Source organism: Chlorocebus sabaeus, chromosome 26 (assembly GCF_047675955.1).
Source record: "Chlorocebus sabaeus isolate Y175 chromosome 26, mChlSab1.0.hap1, whole genome shotgun sequence".
NCBI lineage: Eukaryota > Metazoa > Chordata > Mammalia > Primates > Cercopithecidae > Chlorocebus > Chlorocebus sabaeus.
This window is the reverse complement of record NC_132929.1, coordinates 19,238,328-19,259,760: the sequence shown is the minus strand read 5'-3', so window position 1 is coordinate 19,259,760 and position 21,433 is coordinate 19,238,328. Positions and strand designations below refer to the sequence as shown.

The 21,433-nt window shown below is 41.5% G+C and overlaps 1 protein-coding gene across 3 annotated transcripts in view; it reads right to left on the bottom strand.

The window, feature by feature from the left end:
* TUBGCP4 (tubulin gamma complex component 4) overlaps window positions 1–21,433 on the bottom strand; it is a 37,821-nt gene that overhangs the window by 9,964 nt on the left and 6,424 nt on the right. For 2 of the 3 annotated variants that reach the window (XM_008016862.3, XM_008016864.3), the window contains exons 5-13: window positions 21,045–21,101; window positions 19,100–19,179; window positions 15,727–15,928; window positions 13,228–13,393; window positions 12,853–12,977; window positions 4,800–4,850; window positions 4,262–4,367; window positions 2,637–2,744; window positions 1,791–1,932 (exon numbers count right to left, since the gene is read on the bottom strand). In XM_008016862.3, coding sequence (XP_008015053.1) covers window positions 1,791–1,932; window positions 2,637–2,744; window positions 4,262–4,367; window positions 4,800–4,850; window positions 12,853–12,977; window positions 13,228–13,393; window positions 15,727–15,928; window positions 19,100–19,179; window positions 21,045–21,101 — 1,037 coding nt within the window. The remainder of the gene's footprint in view (window positions 1–1,790; window positions 1,933–2,636; window positions 2,745–4,261; window positions 4,368–4,799; window positions 4,851–12,852; window positions 12,978–13,227; window positions 13,394–15,726; window positions 15,929–19,099; window positions 19,180–21,044; window positions 21,102–21,433) is intronic. The other variant, XM_008016863.3, reaches the window with a different exon arrangement.

The following is a 21,433-nucleotide window of genomic DNA, read 5'->3' as shown; positions in this document are numbered from 1 at the left end:
CTCCCTGCAAGTTCAGGAGCTAACTGCTTAATGCTGAGACTCCGTACTGAAAAGACACATGGGAAGAACAGCTGATTCTTGGTACAACAGGATTTATTTACCTGTCTGTAGGCAGGCTTGCAGAAGACAGTCCCATTCTGTTTGGTTTTTAAAATTATCTATTTCTAAAGGAACAAACATAATGAAATAATAGACCTTGTTTGGATACTGATTTGAACAAACCCAAACATAAAGACAATTTTTAGATAACTGGAGAAATTTTAATGTAGACTGGATACTAGATTATAAGGGATTACTGTTAATTTTACTGGATGTGATAATGGCATTGTAGTTCTGTTGAAATATGCCTTTATCAATTGTTTATTGGCAGAATGAAATGACTGTGATTTGCTTTATACAGCTCTAACAAAAAAGTGGGGGAGGGACAGATAGTAGTATAATGTTGATGGTTACTGAAGGTGAATAATGAGGACACACGATTTTGTTATGGTCTCTACTTTTGTTTATATTTAGAAATTTTTATAATGAAAATAAAAAAATACTTCTAAACTTGATTTCTTCAAGGGTGTTGAGAGCATATCAAGTTAGGAGGTAAGTGGACTGTGGGCCTGTAGGATTCTGGGAGCTAAGGAGCTTTGGAAGTTCTTTGCACAGGGTCCATGCCACTTGCTTAGCTGGGCCGTGGGCTCTGAATTTGCCATAGAATCTTCTTCCTGAACCAGCCTCATCTTTTCCAGTTTATACCCAGTCTATTTTACCCTAAGCTTCTCTACCTGAAACAAGCAGAGAGGGCTAGGAAGAAGAATAGAAGGATCAAGAGTGGCGGCTAGAAGAAGAGATGGCCTTTTTGTTTCCCTTTTCTTCATTCCTCTGGCTTCACAGAGTATGACAGCTTCAATCCTCCATCCAGGCCAGGGGCCAGTTCTCTGACCAGTAGTTGGGTTTGGGAAGTTCCTAGATACGGTGTGAGGATAGATTTCAAAAGCCACCACCAGCCACGTTTGCTTCTTACCTCTTTTCTGTAGATCTCTGGTTTGGGGACGTTAGGTCCTGACCAAGGCAAGCAACAGCACTTGGCAGGCTCTCATGATAAAGAGCGAGGCTGACCTGACAACAGGAGACTCCAGCTTGGTCAGCTCCTTTGTTCCACCCCCAAGCTTGGCTGCCCCTGTCGGCTCTCCCTTACAGAGGCAGTCTTCTCCCCAGGGACTAACATCCACAGCAAACATGCAGGCTGGAGGACTTTCCCAAGTCAATCAACAAAAAATATTACAAAAGTGAGGGAGAGACCTTGTCAGGTGTGATGGAATTATCAAGGGCCATTATCTCGACATGGTGCCTGAGACCTTATTTTCCAGAGCTCATAAACTGGCGGCCTACAAACTGCTTCTTATTTGGCAATTTAAAAAAACGATGGTTTGAAGTAGATATGCTCTCCCATTGATTCTAACACCCACCACTCCGTGTCTCATATCTGCAGCTCCACTTATTAATGTGATCAGTCTAGTCCCTGGAGGGGTTTACAACTTTTGATTTACATATTGTTAAAAACTACTTGGGTGGCTATCTTGCTCCCATTAATTCTTGTTTTTTTTTTTTACGAGATGGGGTCTCACTACGCTGCCTAGGACGGATTTGAAATCCTGGGTTTAAGGGATCCTCCTGCCTCAGGCTCTGGAGTAGCTGGGATTACAGGCACGTGCCACCACACCTTGCTAATTCTGTCTTGCTAGTTTCTTCCCTTACAAGGTGGGTCATTATTTACCTGTGAGAAACTCAGAAATACTCACTTTTCCAGGACAGCTGGGGTGAAGAGAATATGTAGTGGCCACTGTACTTTGTAGGAAAGACCTAGGGCTGCCCAGCCAGATGCAGGGGCTTCCCGGGGAGAAGTTTCCCGAGAAGGCCCTTCTCTTGCCTGAGTAGCATCTGCTGTGATAAAGAAAAGAAAAGATAAAAAGAAAAGATAACAACTTGGTTAATCTAGAACCAGAGATTCAACAAGTGAATAACATTAATGAAACTAGAGCTCACAGGAGTTCAAGACCAGCCTGGGCAATACAGTGAAACCCTGTCTCTACTAAAAATACAAAAATTAGCTGGGCATGGTGGCTGTAGTCCCAGCTACTCAGGGGGCTGAGGCATGAGAATTATTTGAACCTGGAAGGCAGAGGTTGTAGTGAGCCAAGACTGTGCCACAGAACTCCAGCCTGGGCAACAGAATGAGACTCCGTCTCCAAAAGAAAAGAAACAGAGCTCATTGGAGTCTGCGATGTCAGAAGCTTACAGCGGACACAAAGAAGAGCGCAAGAACACTTTTACGTGAGGTTCTCTTGGGAGGTCTTCCAGAGATTCTTTCCTCAGCCTTAAAATCTGGGGGCTGGAAATAAATAAACAGGGACCATTCCAGTAGCATGACAAAAAAAAAACCCAACCCCCCAAAAACATGGCCTGGGCATCGCACTTAGCCTCTATGGACTTCTGGACTTCCCTTTTCTTCTCTACAGAATTATAGTACTACATTACCTGATTTCTAAGAGCCAAAATCATATGGTTTCTATGGTGGGGGATGGAAGCAGAGATGGGAAAATGGATGACCAGCAGGAACTCTAAGGTGACAGGGAGGAACAGCAAACCTTTGTGCTCCTTTCCGTGATACTCAATTGTCAAGTGCAACAGAGGGAGAAGGTTGTCATCATCTAGCAAAACCTTGTGTGCTGACTGTTGAAAGGCCACATTCACATCTGCAAGAAAGAACACGGGGGCTGACAAGGATGCTTGGCTCCATAACAAACCCAGACTCCTCCAGCTTTCCACTTCTCCCCCAACATGCCCAGTGCTAACAGCAGGGCACAGTGGACATCTGTTGCATTTGTCTAACATCTATCCATTCTTCTCTTCTTGCTGACAAACTGCCTCCTGATTTTCCTTGGAGAATCATCCCTATTCAGTACAGTTCACATATTTCCAGTGGGTTAGTGCTAGACAACACCCGATTCTAGGGGTAGCTGGGTGATGTACGCATGACCAAATGGAACGTAATACTCTACTCTGTTATGCTATATTGTTTAGGGATATTAACATGACCAAGCCAGGCCAATCCAGAGGCTCTATTCAGACTCTAAAATTTTAGAGTCCAGCTCTTTTTTCAAGATAAACAGGAGCTTAGTAGGATGTAAACTTGGCTAGAGACTATCTGCTACCATACAGAGCAGGCCTGTCTGAGAAGAAAGAGGTGAAAGATGGAAAGAGACCAAGTCCTAAAGGTGCCACACGCGTCACTGGATCAAACTTTGCCGAAAACCATCATACGTCTGAGTTTTTCAGTTATGAGAATCAATACATTATTTCTTTCCTTTTGCTTTGCTTAAGTGAGTTTGAATTGGATTTTCTGATATTTGCAACCACAAGTACTTACATTTGTACTATATAAGTACAGTGGACATCTATGGTTTTACTGAGTTAGAAAAATGATCAGCCTGTGTGTATGTATTTTCTCACATTTCTTTTTTTGGATCTTTACTCAACTCTATTCATGCAGTATGAATGGAAATGGCCATCAGTTGGTCAAGGGGTGGACACTTCCCTGAACTAGGCATAGCCTAATGTCTGACCTCTTTGATACATGTGATGTGGGCTGGGCCAATCAAAACCTAGAGAATTCCTTAGACTTCTCTAACTTGCAACAAGAGGGACGAGGCTCAGTTCCTTCAGTAGAGGACACTGTGAGGCATATTCCTGGGAGCTGCTCGTGATCATGTTTCCAGAAGGTCATCAAAGAGCTCACAAGAGACACAGACAAGATACGGTGAATGAGCAAATGAGCGAGAGAGAGAGAGAGAATGAATCCAAGTTGTCCCACTGGGGTTTTAGATACAATAACAAATCCATTTCCCTTTCCCAGCTAGGCTAGTTTGGGTGAGTTTCCGTCATTCACACCAAAAGAATTCTACTATAACACTACAAGCAGCACTAAGTCCCAATATGACCCATGAAGGATATATGGCTATAATCCAATGAGAAAAAACACCTGGTGTGAAGGCCTGCACCAACTCTTCCAGGAAGGGTCATAGGCCAAGACACTGTTCCCAATGACCCCAGCGTGAAGCCTACCTGCAAGGGCCTTCCATCTCTGGAAGCCACTGCTCTGTAACTGACCAGGCTGCTCTTATGTGGAGGAGGCCTTAAAAGGGTCAGCAGCAGCCAAGAAATACCCTACGATGTCAATCAGTTGATCATTCTCAGGATCACAGACAATTACCATGCTCAGTTACTGCAGTGGGTGGTGTTTTTAACATGTGTTGAGCTGTGTCAATGAAGGCCTGAAACAGTTCTCCACGTCCCAGAAGGTAAAAGTCTTTAATGATCTGAGGAAAGAATTTCAATTTACAATTCAGTAAAGCAAGGCAGGAGCTCTTCACTGTCCTGAGGAATTACACGTATATAGTAATTTTTAATTTCATCAATTTGAGCCCAAGCTACAAAAGATACAGGCATTTGGCATTTCGAAGAGGCATTCTTAGTTCCGCATAGCAGGATGACTGGTGTGTATTTGGCATTATTTATTCAATAGCAACATAATTATATATATATGTGTACCAGAAAAAAGTATACTCCCAAATCTTTGTATTATAGTAGATTTGTGGCATTAGGTATAGTTTGCTCACTTGGATAAGAACAAGTGAGTCGACTCTGGAAGTCTGGGTATAGGCAACCAGTGCTCTCAGGAAACGTCAGAGAATGCAAGTCACTGCCTACCAGCATCACCGTAAGAATCACAACAACAGTTAAGCCATTACCTTCAGCTGACCCAGTAAATCGGATTCTTCTACCATCAACTTCCAGAGATGCTATGAAAACAACCAACAAAACAGGGACAAATTTCATTACAGTGAGAAGTCCTGCAAAGAATGGTTCCATACAAATCCAGCAATGTATTAAAAGAAGACTATACCTTGCCCCACACAGAAAAATTCACTCAAAAGGATCAATGTATTCCGTTCTCCCACTGCTGTAAAGAATACCTTAGACTGGGTCATTATAAAGAAAAGAGGTTTAGTTGCTCACAGTTCTGCAGGCTGTACAGGAAACACAGTGGCTTCTGCTTGGCTTCTAGGGAGGCCTCAGGAAACTTACAGTCATGGCAGAAGGCAAAGGCATCTCACATGGCAGGAGCAGGAGCAAGAGAGAGCAAGGGGGAGGTGCTGCACACATTTAAACAACCAGATCTCACGAGAACTTACTATCATGAGGACAGTACCAAGGGGAATGGTGCTAAACCATTCATGAGAAACAGCCCCATGATCCAATCATCTCCCACCACGCCCCACCTCGCCCCACCTCCAACACTGGGGATTACAACTCAAGAAATTTTGGTGGGGACACAGATCCAAGCATATCAATCATAGACCTGGGTATAAAAATGAAAACTATAAAATTTCTGGAAGAAAACAGAAGAGAAAATCTTTATATCCTTGAGTTAGGCAGAGTTCTTAGACATAACACCAAAAACATGATCCATAAAAGAAAAAAAAAAAAAGGTAAACTGGATTTCATCAAAATTAACAACTTCCGGGACAAGTCATAAACTGTGAGAAAATAGGCCGGGCACGGTGGCTCATGCCTGTAATCCCAGCACTTAGGGAGGCTGAGGTGGGTGGATCACAAGGTTAGGAGTCTGAGACCATCCTGGCTAACACGGTGAAGTCCCATCTCTACTAAAAGTACAAAAATTAGCCGGGCGTGGTGGCAGGCACCTGTAGTCTCAGCTACTTGGGAAGCAGAAGCAGAAGAATCATTTGAACATGGGAGGCAGAGCTTGCAGTGAGCTGAGACCATGCCACTGCACTCCAGCCTGGGCAACAGGGTAAGACTCCATCTCAAAAAAAAAAAAATTGTGAGAAAATATTTGTAAGTCACATATCTCTTAAAGAACTTAAATTCAGAATACATGAAGGACTCTCAAAATTCAACAACAAGAAAACAAAAACCCAATACAAAATGGGCAAAGAGGCACATGAAAAAATGTTCAACCTCACTAGTCATTACAGGCATGCAAATGAAAAAGACAATGGGAAATCCCAGCACTTTGGAAGGCCGAGGCGGGCGGATCACGAGGTCAGGAGATCGAGACCAGCCTGGCTAACATGGTGAAACCCCATCTCTACTAAAAACACAAAAAATTGGCTGGATGTGGTGGCAGGCACCTGTAGTCCCAGCTGCTTGGGAGGCTGAGGCAGAATTGCCTGAACCCAGGAGGCAGAGGTTGCAGTGAGACGAGATTGCGCCACTGCACTCCAGCCTGGGCAACAGAGTGAGACTTTGTCTCAAAAAAAAAAAGAGTATTTTTTACATATATATATCATAGGTGATACAGAGGACATATGTATAATAAAAGGAAAAGCACAACATTTATTATAAATATGTGCATGCTTCACAGGTATCCTCAAAATGTACAATTAGAACATACATAGAAGTCTCCACTCGACACAGAATATACATTCTCCAGGCACATGCAGGACAGCTAAAAACAAAAACCAGACCCTGTATTAGTCCATAAAGGAACCTGCAATAGATTCCAAAGAAATAATATCATACAGACCATGTTCTCAAACTATAATGCAATAAAATTAAAACAATAAATTCCTTGGTTAAAAAATCATAAACAAAATTAATTAGAATTATATAGAATATAATGAAAACACTACATGCCAAAAACTTGTGAGACACAGTAAAAACAATATGCAAAGTTTTATATATATTTCTCAGAAAACACAGGTTAAAAATAAAGGAGTCAAGCTTTCAAACTGGTTAAGAGTAACTAAAAAAAAAACACGAAGGAAGAAAATAATAAAGAAAAAGGCAGATATCAATGAAACAGAGAATTCAAACAAAAGATACATATATATGTGTGTGTATATATCTCTTATTGTATTTTATTTTTATTTTATTTTATTTTGAGATGGAGTCTCACTCTACTGCCCAGGCTGGAATGCAGTGGCGCCATCTCAGCTCGCTGCAACCTCTGCCTCTCAGGTTCAAGCAATTCTCCTGCTTCAGCCTCCCGAGTAGCTGGGACTATAGGCGCGCACCACCGCACCCAGCTAATTTTTGTAGTTTATTTTAGTAGGGACAGGGTTTTGCCACATTGGCCAGGCTGGTCTCAAACTCCTGACCTCAAGTGATCTGCCTGCTTCGGCCTCCCAAAGTGCTGGAATTACAGGCGTTAGCCACTGCACCTGATCCCAAAATATATATTTAAAAAATAAAATTAAAAAAAGAGAAAGTCTGGTGGGCACAGTGGCACATGCCTACAGGCCCAGTTACTCGGGGGCTGGGGCAGAAGCTTCACTTGAGTCTAGGAATTCTGGGCGTAGTGTGCTACACCAATTAGGTGTCCACAATAAATTCGGCATCAATACCGTGACCACTTGCGAGTGGGGGACCACCAGGTTGCCTAAGGATGGGTGAACTGGCCCAGGTCAGAAATGAAACAGGTCAAAACTGTAGTGCTGGGGCGTGGTGGCTCACACCTGTAATCCCAGCACTTTGGGAGACTGAAGTGGGACGAGTGCTTGAAGCCAAGAGTTCTAGACCAGCCTGGGCAACACACTGAGACTCCGTCTCTACAAAAAGTTTAAAAGTTAGCAGGGTATGGTGATTTGCACCTGTAGTCCTAGCTACTCAGGAGGCTGAGGCAGGAGGGAGGATCGCTTGAGCCCAGGAATTGGAGGCTGCAGTGAGCTAGGATTACACCACTGCACTCTAGCCTGGGCAACAGAGTAAGAAGAGTAAGACTGTATCTCAAAAAAAAAAAAAAAAAAAAAAAAAAAAAGAATTAAGCAGGCATGGTGGCATGCACCTCTAGTCCCAGCTACTTGGGAGGCTGAGATGGGAAATCCACTGAGCCTGGAGGTCGAGCTGCAGTGACTCATGATTGCGCCACTGCTCTCCAGCTTGGGTGACAGAGCGAGAAGCTGTCTCTAAAATTTTTTTAAATTAAAGAAAAAGCCAGGCCCAGTGGCTCTCGCCTGTAATCCCAGCACTTTGAGAAGCTGAGGTGGGTGGATCACTTGAGGTCAGAAGTTCGAGACCAGCCTGGCCAACATGGTGAAACCCCATCTGTACTAAAAATACAAAAATTAGCTGGATGTTGTGGCACACGCTTGTAATCCCAGCTACTCAGGAGCTGAGGTGGGAGAATCCCTTGAACCTGGGAGGTGGAGGCTGAAGTGAGCTAAGATTGTGTCAATGCACTCCAGCCTGGGCCACAGTGAGACTCTTGTCTCAAAAAAAAACAAAAAAAAAAAAAAAAGAAAAAGAAAAAGAAAAAAGGATAAAAACAAAAGCTTGTTCTTTGAAAAGACTAATAAGACTAAACAATAAAAAGAAATTGTAAATAAATAAAACATAAATGACTACAGATTTTTAAAAATTAAATCTACATGAAATAGGTAAATTCCTAGAAAATACCAAAATTAATACAAGAAATAACTGTTTTATGTCAATAGGTTTTAAATACACTGAACTAGTTAAGCTTTCCCTCCTAAAAATATCTAGCTTAGATTATTTTTCAGGTAAATTCAAACTTTCAGTAAGAATTCCTATCTTATATAAACTGTTCTTAAAAAACAGAAAAAGAACAAAACCCAACTAGCTCATTTTATGAGGATCGTAGAGTCTTTATTCCAAATCCACATAAGCAAAATACAGGGAAAGAAGGGTATAGTCTTATTTCATTGGTGACACGGTGTGGCTGTGTCCCCACCCAAACCTCATCTTGAATTGTAGCTTCCATAATTCCCACGTGTCGTGGGAGGAACCCGGTGGGAGGTGATTGAATCATGGGGGTGGTGTTTCTCATGCTGTTCTTCTGAGAGGGAATAAATCACTCTTATAAAGGGGTGATTTATTTTATAATAAATTACATTTTTTATATTTTTTATAGTATTTTATAAAGGGGAGTCCCCCTACACACGCTGTCTTGCCTGCTGCCACGTAAGACCTGACTATGCTCCTCATTTGTCTTCAGCCATGACTGTGAGGCCTCCCCATCTATGTGGAACTGTGAGTTCATTAAACCACTTCCTTTACAAATTCCCCAGTCTTGGGTATGTCTTTATTAGCAGCACCAGAACAGACTAATACAACTAGTGATTACAGATGTAAAACATCACAATCAAGTAGTGTTTATCTCAGGAAGAACCAGTATCTCCAAATCTAACCAGAAATTTATCATATAAATAGACTAAAGGAGAAAAATAGCCCAGAGCAAGAAACTGAACCTTAATTGATACAGAAAGAGCACTTGATAAAATTCAACATCTACTTATGATAAAAACCTCTGGACTGGGTATGGTGGCTCACAGAAGGACCACCTGAGCCGAGGAGTTCGAGACCAGCCTAGTCGCCGGGGGCGGTGGCTCAAGCCTGTAATCCCAGCACTTTGGGAGGCCGAGACGGGCGGATCACGAGGTCAGGAGATCGAGACCATCCTGGCTAACACGGTGAAACCCCGTCTCTACTAAAAAATACAAAAAACTAGCCCGGCGAGGTGGCAGGTGCCTGTAGTCCCAGCTAATGTAGTCCCAGCTACTTGGGAGGCCGAGGCAGAAGAATGGCGTAAACCCGGCAGGCGGAGCTTGCAGTGAGCTGAGATTTGGCCACTGCACTCCAGCCTGGGCCACAGAGCGAGACTCCGTCTCAAAAAAAAAAAAAAAAAAAAAAAAAAAAAGATCAGCCTAGGCAACACAGCAAGACCCCATCTCAAAAAGTAATCATAAAAATAGAAGGAAAGTTCTCTCATTTGCAGATGGTATGGTCATCTGCTTAGAACAACTGATATAATCAGACTATTAGAACTAAAAAGAGTTCAACAAGTTGCAACGTATAAGATTAACCTACAAAAAGTAATACCACCATTTCTCTATGTAAGCAGTAAAAGCTAACAAAAGACATCATTAAAATAAAAACTATTAAGTACTTCAGAATTTTTAAAGCCTTTCTGTTTAAGTACTAAAATACATACAAAAAAGTACAAGTCATAAGTTCACAGCTTGACGATTTTTACAAATTGAACGCCTGTATTACCAGCACCCAGATCAAGAAATGGAACCAACGGAGTGTTCCAGCATCCTAGAGGCCCCGCTCATGCCCCTCCCACTGACTCAAAGGCAAATACAGTCCTGACTTCTAGCGCCAGGTTCACTTTGCCTGTGTTTGAACTTTACAGAAATAGATTCACATAGTACACACACTTTAAAGGAAAAATTTTTTACAGGAGAGAAAGAATTCCAAAAGGGATAAATATAACACATATTTACAAAACACTCCCCCCTTTTCCTTCAGGGCACACCATTTCTTTTCATTGCTGTAGGCTGTTATTGTTGCAATAATGCTTTCCAAAGTCTATTAGCTACAATTCTAAGAAACTCCAAAGAGCCTGTGCTTCAGTTTGCTTATCATTTTTACAAATTGGAATATAATTTCTAGCAAACTTTCACAAGAAAAAAACAATGTTTCCTATTGTTTATAATTCACTCAGTACAATTTTACTTTCCTCCATTAATTATATTTTCCAAAGATTTGTAATAAAAATGATAAGACAACAGAAATATACAATTTTCAAAAATGAAAGGAACTGATATCAACCCCTCTAGACTAGAACCTGCCTTGGCCTATAGACGGGGGTGAGGCAATGTCTTAAAATTTTGAAAGGACAGGAACATGGGTCATTTAGATATTTACTTGCCCAGAAATAATCAAATCAAACAATACTTCACAGCCATTTTAAGACTGAACATTCTGTGTCTACAACACAGTTCTGTCTGTAATGACCAGGAGTTTTTGAGACAGTGACTAGAAAGGGAAACCATATTTATAATAGATTATTGTGCTTCCAACCCATGGAGAGAGTTGATGCTCTTAGCAGTTCCAGACACTGAGCGAAGTGCACTGCTTTTTAGTTCTATTTTCAGAATCCCCTGTAGAGGTTTGTCTTTGGTGGGTGGACTGGCTTGCTTAAATAGAAGTACCTGCTGGGTGTGGTAGCTCACACCTGTAATCTCAGCACTTTAGGAGGCCAAGGCAGAAGGATCGCTCGAGCCCAAAAGTTCAAGACTAGCCTGGCCAACATGGCGAAACCCCTGTCTCTATTAAAATACAAAAAAGTTTGCCAAGCATGCTGGTGCAGGCCTGCAGTCCCAGCTACTCAGGAGGCTGAGGCACATGAATTGCTTCAACCCGGGAGGCGGAGGTTGTAGTGAGCCATGATCACTCCACTGCACTCCAGCCTGGGCGACAAAGCAAGACCCTGTCTCGAAAACAAAACAAAACAAAAGTACTGACCCTCTACTGACCTACGAATCAGAAGGTCTGGAAGTAAGGACTTGGTGCAAGTGCAGGTTTTAAAATTTCCTCACGCGGGCCAGGCGTGGTGGCTCACGCCTGTAATCCCAGAACTTTGGGAGGCTGAGGTGGGAGGATCACTTGAGCTCACAAGTTTCAGACCAGCCTGGCCAACATGGTGAAACCCCATCTCTACTAAAAATACAAAAATTAGCAGGGCGTGGTGATATGTGCCTGTAATCTCAGCTACTTGGGGGGCTGAGGCAGGAGAATTGCTTGAACCTGGGAGGTGGAGGTTGCAGTGAGCCGAGATCACACCATTGCACTCCAGCCTGGGCAACAGAACAAGACTCCATAAAAAAAATAAAAATAAAAACTAAAATTTTCTCATGCGATCCTATGCTTAGCCAATGTTGAAAGCCATGAATATAGTTAACAACACAGTTGACTAAATGTCTCATTTCATCTTATCACACATCCATGAGACAAATGTTAATATAAGCCACAGAACATATATGCTCCTTTGAAAACTTATGGTCACAATTTAAGTCGGTGGCAGCAGCACAATTCAAAATGAGGAAGACTGCGCTCCACGAGTCGGAGGCCTGGCACTGACTTCACTATGGCAACTCACTGTGCCACACCAGACAAGCCAGACAAGTCAGCGTGCTGAGTGTTTGCTCCATTTATAAGAATGAGAAAATGATATTTGTTCTGCTTTCCTCATAAGATGATTGTGTATTTAAATGAAAGTACAAGTTATAAGCCATACTAAACTACAAGAAAGACACTAAATTTAGTCAGAATTAGTTGATTCCTAGGAGTTATTGCAAACGATAGAGACAGATCCAAAATGCTGATTTTCAAAATTTAAACCAAGACCTCTCCTTTATTCAACTAACTAACCAACTAAAAACCACCTGTTTTTTAGTTAGATAGGAAAATGGGAAGGCAGTTCTGCCTCTGCTAATGAAAACTGAGGCTTTTTTCTGCTTCCTGCCTTCAGCTCTCTGCAACAGCTCTTTCCAAGCTCAGTTCTTACCACACCAAGAAAAAAACAAAAGTCAAGTAACTCAATTTCTTTCTTTTCTTTCTTTCTTTTTTTTTTTTTTTTTTTTTTTGAGACAGAGTCTTGCTCTGTCACACAGGCTGGAGTGCAATGGCGTGATCTCAGCTGACAGCAACCTCTGCCTCCCAGGTTCAAGCGATTCTCCCGCCTCAGCCTCCTAAGTAGCTGGGATTACAGGCGCCCGCCACCACACCCGACTAATTTTTGTATTTTTAGTAGAGACGGGGTTTCACCATGTTGGCAAGGCTGGTCTTGAACTCCTGACCTCAGGTGATCCACTTGCCTTGGCCTCCCAAAGTGTTGAGACTACAGGCGTGAGCCACCGTGCCTGACCAAGTAACTCAATTTCTAGGGAACTAGTCTAATTTTTTTCTAAAAAAAGAAAAAAATATATATATAATATATATACACACACACATATATGACGAAACACAAACCTCAGCCACAGTGCTGCGAATGCGATCCACCACCTGTTCAAAGTCCACCAAGCTGAAGAGCGGCTGCTGCTTGAGACGGTGCAGCTCTGCAGCAAAAGTGTCTTCCTGGTTTTTCAAAATGGATCCTGCAAAATAGGAAGGCACCATCAAAGGAGGACACAGAATACCCAGGACAGTCAGGGTTTTCTGGGGAGGGCTAATCTCCGTGGGGCAGCAACTTCACCTGCTTCTCAGACAAATGTCATCATTCTGCTACAATCTCAGGATAGGAATATTATCGACCACTCGGCTCTGACCAGGCATGCTGGGGGGCCACACGGTGTTAAGGAAGAAGAGCTTTTGAGGGTGCGGTACATTGGACAAGAAGATTTCTACCTTTTCTAGTCAGGTTCACATTTTGATTCTCAAACATCTGGACAGATTCTCCAACAAATAGGATTTTTTCAGCAACCCTCACTGGAATGTAGGATGGCAAAATCTCCACTCGTAGGGAAAACTGCTTCAGAGATGGTGCCAGCATGTTCTCTTCCTCAATCAGGCGCTAGTCAAGGAAAGAGTACACATCAAGATGAAGTACGAAGCAAGAAAAGGAAAACAAGAAAATATCTAGTAACTCTCCCAACCCATGATTTAAAGTAAAGACGCAGGGACTTCAAATCTGGTGTTGCACAGTTCTCGAACCACCCGTTGTGGAGAGACGTATTTCATCTTCAGGCAGCAGAGTGGCATGGTGGAAGTAAGAGTGGCTTTTTAAATACTGGGACTTGGGCCTTCACTCTGCCTTTACTGCTGAGTAAACACTTGCACAGTTGACCAGCTTCCTTACTTATACAATGAAAGAGGTGGTCTTTTTTGTTTTCCAGGTCTTCTCTCTCTGTCTGCTCTGCTGGTGCTCCTCCTCAGGGCACTGTCCCAGACTGTCTTTTCCTCTCAGCCTACACTTCTTATACAATCACATCATCTTCTGTGACTGATCAGTGGAACAGATAGTTTTAATTTTTAGGTCACAGACTTCTCTGCAATCACAAAAGCTATGGACCTTCCAGACAAATGTACAGAAATATCACATTTCATGAACCTTCTAAAGCCACCCAAGGGCCCCAGATTAAAAATCTCCAAGCTCCATGCTGATGATTCCATAGGTAGATTTGGAGCAAGCTGGAGTGCTCTCATGAGCCCCAGGTTCAGCCCACTGAACATTTCCCACAAGTTCCTCAAACTCAACATGCCCGCCATTAGACCCATCTTCTTCCCCGCATACCAGCAGTATACACCCCTATCATGACTACTTGCCCAGTTGCTGAAGGCAGAAACCTGGGTATCAGCAATGACTCTTCCCTCTTGACTCATTTCCAAGCACTCACTAGGCCTATCGATTCCACCTTCTAAACATCTCTCACACCTCTTTACTCTTTTTTCATATTCAATGTTAGTATCTTTGGTTTAGGGGACTATTATTTTCACCTAAGTCTCCCCAACACTCTCTTAACTGGTCGACCTGCCTCTAATCTTGATTTTTAAAAAATGATTCCCCATATAGCATCCAGAGTGATTTATCATGAAGTCTGACTGTGGTACCCACTTGCTTAAAATTCAATAGCCCCCAACTCTTTTCAGATTCAAGTACAAATTCATTTCTACTGTTTACATGCACCTTTGTGATCTTGCCTCTGCTTAACTCAAGTTTCATCAAGTACCAACTTAAAAGTTTCAAGTACCACCTCTCCCTCACACCATCTCTTATAATATTTTACTTCAGTCTTTACTTGACCATTTCAATTGAATTACTACTGTTTCCCTAAATGAACCATGTCCTTAATGGCCCCTGTACCTTTACACAGATCATTCCTTCTGCCTGGATATCTCTTGATCACTCCTCCCAAACTCTTTGCCATTTAGACATACCTTCCACTGAGAAGCCTTCTCTAGTCACTCCAAGACCCTATCCCATGACCATGTTCCAAGAATACCCATATTTAGTCTTTTCAGAGCACTCAGTACACTGTAATGTAACTTTTCTACATATTCTAAACATTACATTTTCTGTAATGTTTACTTTTCTACATATCTTCCCCTAAGCTATGAGCTCTTTAGGGACAGAAACTACTGCTTTTTATTTGTATCACCTAGAACAATGCCTGGCACACAACAGGCATTCAATGAAATACTGCCACAGGATAAATGAATGAATGGATGGATGGATGGATGAATATGGACACTGTAGAACTTTGAGGAGTCTAATCAAAACACCAAATGGCCAGGTGCGGTGGCTCACGCCTGTCATCCCAGCACTTTGGGAGTCTGAGGCGGGTGGATCACCTGAAGTCAGGCGTTCGAGACCAGCCTGGCCAACATGACAAAACACTGTCTCTACTAAAAATCTGAAAATAAAAAATATGAAAATTAGCCAGGCGTGGTGGCACACACCTGGTCCCAGGTACTTGGGAGGCTGAGGCAGGAGAATTGCTTGAACCTGGGAGGCAGCGGCTGCAGTGAGCCAAGATTGCGCCATCGCACTCCAGCCTGGGCGACAGGTGAGAATCTGTCTCAAAAAAAAAAAAAGAAAAAAACTCCAAACTGTATTTAAAATCTAAAACGTAGCTAGCTATTCCATTAGAGTAGCTATATCTATATAAGTAAGACTTATAATCTCTTAAATGCATATATTGGGAAAGTGGAAACAAAAAGAATCTCACAAACATATTTTCTATTTTATAGTCTCACACCAGTTAAGATAAAGCCAAATGTTTACATCCAAAGAACTGATGGAAGGTGCTCAGCTATGAGCTAAGAAGGGATCACCAGAAGATCATTTGGCTGCACGCTTTTCTGACTCCTGGTAGGAGGGTGCTAGGCTGCTTTTTGGGCTCTCACCAAGTCCTGGAGTTCTCTCAGTTGTTTTCCTGTCAGTCCCCCAATGCCCAGATCCTCCTCGTCCTCTTCTGGCTGAGCACTGACATTACCAGAAGATGGACCCTGTTTAATAAAGAATTCTTCATGCTGGTCCAAGAGGAGTCCGTGGAGCATCCAGGCTGACAGTTGTTTATACATGACCCCATGACAAACGGCCAGGATTCTGGGCAGAGCGGAAAGTAAGAGGCTTAGAAGTCATGCTTTAAACTGTTACACGATAAACAGAGGTCTGAGAGTTTGATGAGTCATAAGGGAAATAACCAATTAAGTTAAAAATAATTGTGCTATTTTAATTTAAATGTGGGTGAACTAACTCACTGAATTTCCATATTTGCAGCCTACATAATGAAATCTAAAATGTTCAGTATATGTGCTGATATTATTTTAGGGAAGACATTTTCTTCCCTTCTTTTATGTAATTTTCAAAACTGATGGATCCTAAATATGTACAACTGTTTGATAGCAATAAAAAATAAAAATAATAAAAAATTTTAAAAATGGACTTAATGGAGTCTCTTTTTGGCTACCACAGTATTAAATGTGTTTTATTTTTGTTGGAATCACATAGGGAGAGAGCATCCATGCGTGAGGGCCAGGTATACACGAGAAACTATTATCTTGCAAAATTCAGAAACTAAAACAAAATGCAGAATGGTTTTTGGGGAACAGGCTATTCAGGTGGTCTCAACGGATCATCCACCAGATAGCGTATTAATTAAAAGGGGAACATGTACCTCTACAATGGAGCAGTACGTGATGAAAACACCTAAGCCAAGCGATCCAACTGCACAACACCAGTCATGGGATAAACTTACTTTCTGTGCCTTCTAATATGATGTAATGGGAAATAATACCACCTACATAGTATTCTTGCCAAAAAAGTTTAATCCAGATCTAATCATAGGGAAACAATAAATCCAGATTGTGGAACATTATACAGGACAGCTGGTCAGGACTCTTAAAATGTTGACGTCATCCACAACACCAAGAACAACAAAAGGCAAGGGGGATGGTTCTAAATTAAAAGAGACTAAAAAGACATGAGAACAAAATGTAGTATGTGAACACTGATTGGATCCTGGACAGCAAAAAAAAAAAAAAAGAATAGCTACAAAGGAATTCTGGGGGACAACTAGAAAAATCTGGATATAGTATTATTGAATTAATGTTAGCTTTCTTGGGTGTAATATGGAATTGACGTTCTATAAGAAAATCCTTTTTTATTTTCTTTCTTTTTCTTTTTTTTTTTGAGACAGGGTCTCACTCTGTTGCCCAGGCTGGAGTGCAGTAGCACGATCATGGCTCACTGCAGTTTCGACCTCCTAGACTCAAGCCATCCTTCCACCTCAGCCTCCTAAGTAGCTGGGCCCACAGGGGCATGCACCATGCTTATTATTATTATTTTTTTGTATTTGTGGAGATGGAGTCTCACTATATTGCCTGAGCTGGTCTCCTAGGCTCAAGCTATCCACCCAACTTGGCCTCTCAAAGTGCTAGGAACACAGATGTGTGCCACCATGCCCAGCCAAGAATGCCTTTTTTCTAAAGTGATATAAGATGAAGTATTTAGGGGTTAAGTGTTGGAATATCTGTGACTACTTTCAAATGATTCTGCAAAAAAAGTTTGTGTATTTCACATATATGTATAGAAGGAGAAAAAGAGAAATCAAATGTGGGAAATGTTAACAAATGGTGAAACTAAAGGATATACTAGCGTTTGTTTGGGTTTGTTTTTTGTTTTGAGACAGGGTCTCGTTCTGTCATCCAGGCTGGATTACAGTGGCGAGATCTCAGCTCAACCTCCTGGGCTAAAGCAATCCTTCTGCCTCAGCTTCCCATAGCTGGGACTATGGGCAGGCACCACACCTGGCTACTTTTTTCATTTTTAGTACAGACAGGTCTCGCTATGTTGCCCAGGCTGGTCTCGAACTCCTGGGCTCAAGTGATCCCTCTGCCTCAGCCTTCCAAAGTGCTGGGATTGTAAGTGTGAGCCACCGAGCCCGGCCTACAAGTGTTTTGTTATATGTTTCTTTCAACTTTTTTGTAGGTTTAAAATTTTTTAAAATAAAAGGTTGGGAGAAAAAGAAATTACAAGAGCTTGAGCATGTTATTTGTAGTATGCTAACTGAATGGAATCTCGCTTTAAAAAGATCACATGTGAAGCTATTTACATTTATGCATTTCTGAGTATGTGGTCTGTAAAGTTTGGTCCCTGCAAACACAGAACAAACATGTATATACAATATCATCTACATAAGATTTTATATTCTATACACAAAAGTATAATAGAGAATAATTAAGTCCCTAAGGCATGTTCTGGAAAGTTTCCCGCTGTAATGAGGGTTTACTCATGCAGTGGTAAGAGCGGAGATTAAGAGCTGTGAGTGGCCTGGCCGGGTTCGGTGGCTCACACCTGTAATCCCAACACTTTGGGGAGCCAACATGGGAGGATCGGTTGAGCCCAGGAGTTCAAGACCAGCCTGGGCAACACAGCAAAACCTCATCTGTATAAAAAATTAAAATAAAATAAGAAAAAAGGAAAAAACAAAGAGAGCTGTGAGTGGCCTCAGGAAATCATCTATTATAATTTTTCAATGAATGTCACAATTTTTTTAAAACAAGGAAAATGGAGAAATGGAAAGATCAAACAGGCAGTCTTTGATCAAACTCTACACATATTTTTATGCAGTTGTAATCACAAGATAAATACAATTTTGTATCATTTGTCAGTATATATTTATACAAAATATTTTACATGTGATAGTACCTATACTTTTAGTGGCTTTATAGTCTATCAAGTGAACATATCATTATTTAAATTTTCTTCTACTGTAATTTTCTAATTTCCTGATATAGTACACAACATTGCAATGAACATGTTTGTGTATCTAGTTATTTTCTTCTATTAAATAATTTTGGTAGGATAAAATTCCTAAGAGTGGCATCATGGGATTATAAAGCATAAACATTTTTAAGGACCTTCAATTTGAAAATACCAGCTACTCAAATACACATGTTTAGACATAGCAAGCAACATCTGGCACATGTAATGGAATTCCTGCAAGGATAACAAGATCTAAACATTTAAAAACATTGCCTCAAGGTCATCCAGGCAGCTAAATCCTGGTTTTGACACTCAACACTCTATAGCCCTTTGCAAGGCCTGAGCCATAATAAAGGCTACATGGGCTCTTCTGCTCATGGAGCTTTTTCTATCCTGGTCATAACCTTCCCAAGAGGGAAACCTGAAATGACCTGAAAATAAAACATGTGAGAACTCAAATAATTTGACCACCCACCTCCACCACCGACTCCCAGTTAAGCCATGACTTACTTTTCCAGTGCACTTCGAACAGGAGGCAACCCCCCACAGCTGTGTTTGTAGACTGTTTCCAGGATTTGACAACCATGAATCTGGAAAATATGGCCTTGTCAAACTGGATTCCATTCTAACAGTCCATGCAAGACAAATTCTTATTCCATATTCAACCAAGAGGGCACAATCTAGGAGAGACTGGGGATAAACTTTCTCCTAAGATTTACATATAGTGGTTCTCAAAGAGGGACCACTCTCCCATCAGCGGCATCACCTGGGGGCTCATTAGACACGCAAACTCTTGGTTAGAACCCAGCACTCAGTGGTTCCACAAGCCCTCCAGGTGATTCTAATGCACAGTAAAGTGTGAGAACCACTGCACTTAAAGCAACCAGAATCATTTAGAGTTGGAACACCAAAGCCAAGGAAAGCTCTTTATTTCAAGTTAAGGTCCAATTCAGTCTACTTCTAAGGTATATACTTTTTCAAAAATCCTCTGCCTCTATGTTCTTCAGACTTTTAATTTTACCACTTTGAGGTATAATTTACCATGAAATTCACTCGTTTTAAGCATACTGATCAACAATTTTTAATACATTTCAAACACTGGGCAACCATTACCACAATCCGGTTTATAACATTTCCATTGCTCCAAAAAGCCCCTTTGTGCCTGTTTGCAATCAATCTCCATTCTCGCCCCCAGCCTAGAATCTTGACCGCCTGATTTGTAAAAACTCTGAAGAGCCTTGGTACACTAGTTTCTCTACCACCATCCTGGCAGGAAGGAAGATTCACCCATCTGCAATCCCCCTCTTTTCCACTCTCCTTCCCATAGCCAGCAGAAGCTGAAGGCCAACCAAGACATGCAGCTAGGCCTGGCTTCCTTATGCTGTCCTCTTTAGCTCTACTTGCCTAGAAGGTCCCCTTTTATTCTGGGAGATAGTTTAATCTAGTGGTTAAGAGCACACTCTTTGGAGCTAGATAGAGCTGGGATATAAACCCATTTACTACTACCTGTGTGACGCTGGGCACATCCCTTAACCTACTTAGCCCTTTAGTGGATTGTGTGTGATACTGTATTTAAAGCACTTAGCACAGTGTCTAGTAAACAACAAGTGACAGTAAAAGCTGGATGTTGTTATTTGATGAGGGCAATTAGTTTTGAAGGGCCAATGAGCACCCACTACTGGCTTTGCTGGCACAGCATGAATGTAGCAGAGCACTTGTTTCTACACTTACACAGTTAAAAATGAAGCAGCAATGTGGCAGAATAATTGGTTTACTAGTTATATTAATGAAAATGAACACACCTAATAAGCTAAGGCACAAATAAAAATCTTAAAAAAATGAAGACTTGAACTAAAGATGTTTAATCCATTTGTCCACTTAATCCAATTGTGGACCAATTCAGTAGGACAGCAGATTCTTCTAATATGAAATCTCAAAGCATTTATTCCTCAGAATTATTAACTCTGCCCAGAAAGACAGTCTCCTGACTTCTCAATATACCTGATAAAAACTTGTGGTAAGAATAGGCTTATTTAATAAACATCTGGCTTTCACTCACTGATCTCAAAATTCTCAGAAAGCTGCCAGCACACTAACCGTAAACCTATTACCTTCTTCCTAAGAATTAACTTTCTGCTTCACACCCAACAGTTCTAAACTCTTACTGCAGGTTCCTCTCACCTGCAAACATCCACAGCATTTTTTTTCTTACCCCAACAACATTCTCGGGCACATCTACTAACATTTCCTCTATCTTCTGAACCAGGAGGTGTTTAAAGACAGAGTCATATTTTTGCATTCCTGACACTTAACATGATAACCAGGTAGATATTGAATGAATGAATGAATAAAAACTACTAAAAACTAGGGTCTTCGAAAAAGAATGTACAGCAAGATTAATTAGTAATATTTCCTCAGTGCTTAGCAAAGCAAAAGGAATAAGGAAAGTTCTCACCTTTTGACTTTTAATTTGTTCCACTACAACCATCACAGAGGGAAAAAGAAGCTGAAACTGCAAAGTAGAGAATAATTAGAAGGGTATGTAATCAAATGTAAGGGAAAAAAAATCAACTCAGGAAATGCTTTTGTTTCTAAACAGTTCAACTTAAGATAAAATGGCAATACCAAAAAACAGTCAAGATCCAGTATCCTAAGGCAACTGGATGTGGAGGTTCACTGCAGATAGGAAGAGGACGGCAGAGAGAAGCAGTTTCTTTCTTTCTTTCTTTTTTTTTTTTTTTTTGAGACAGGGTCTCACTCTGTCACCCAGGCTGAAGTATAGTGGTGGGATCCCAGCTCACTGCAACCTCCGCCCCTGGATTCAGGAGATCCTCATGTGTCAGC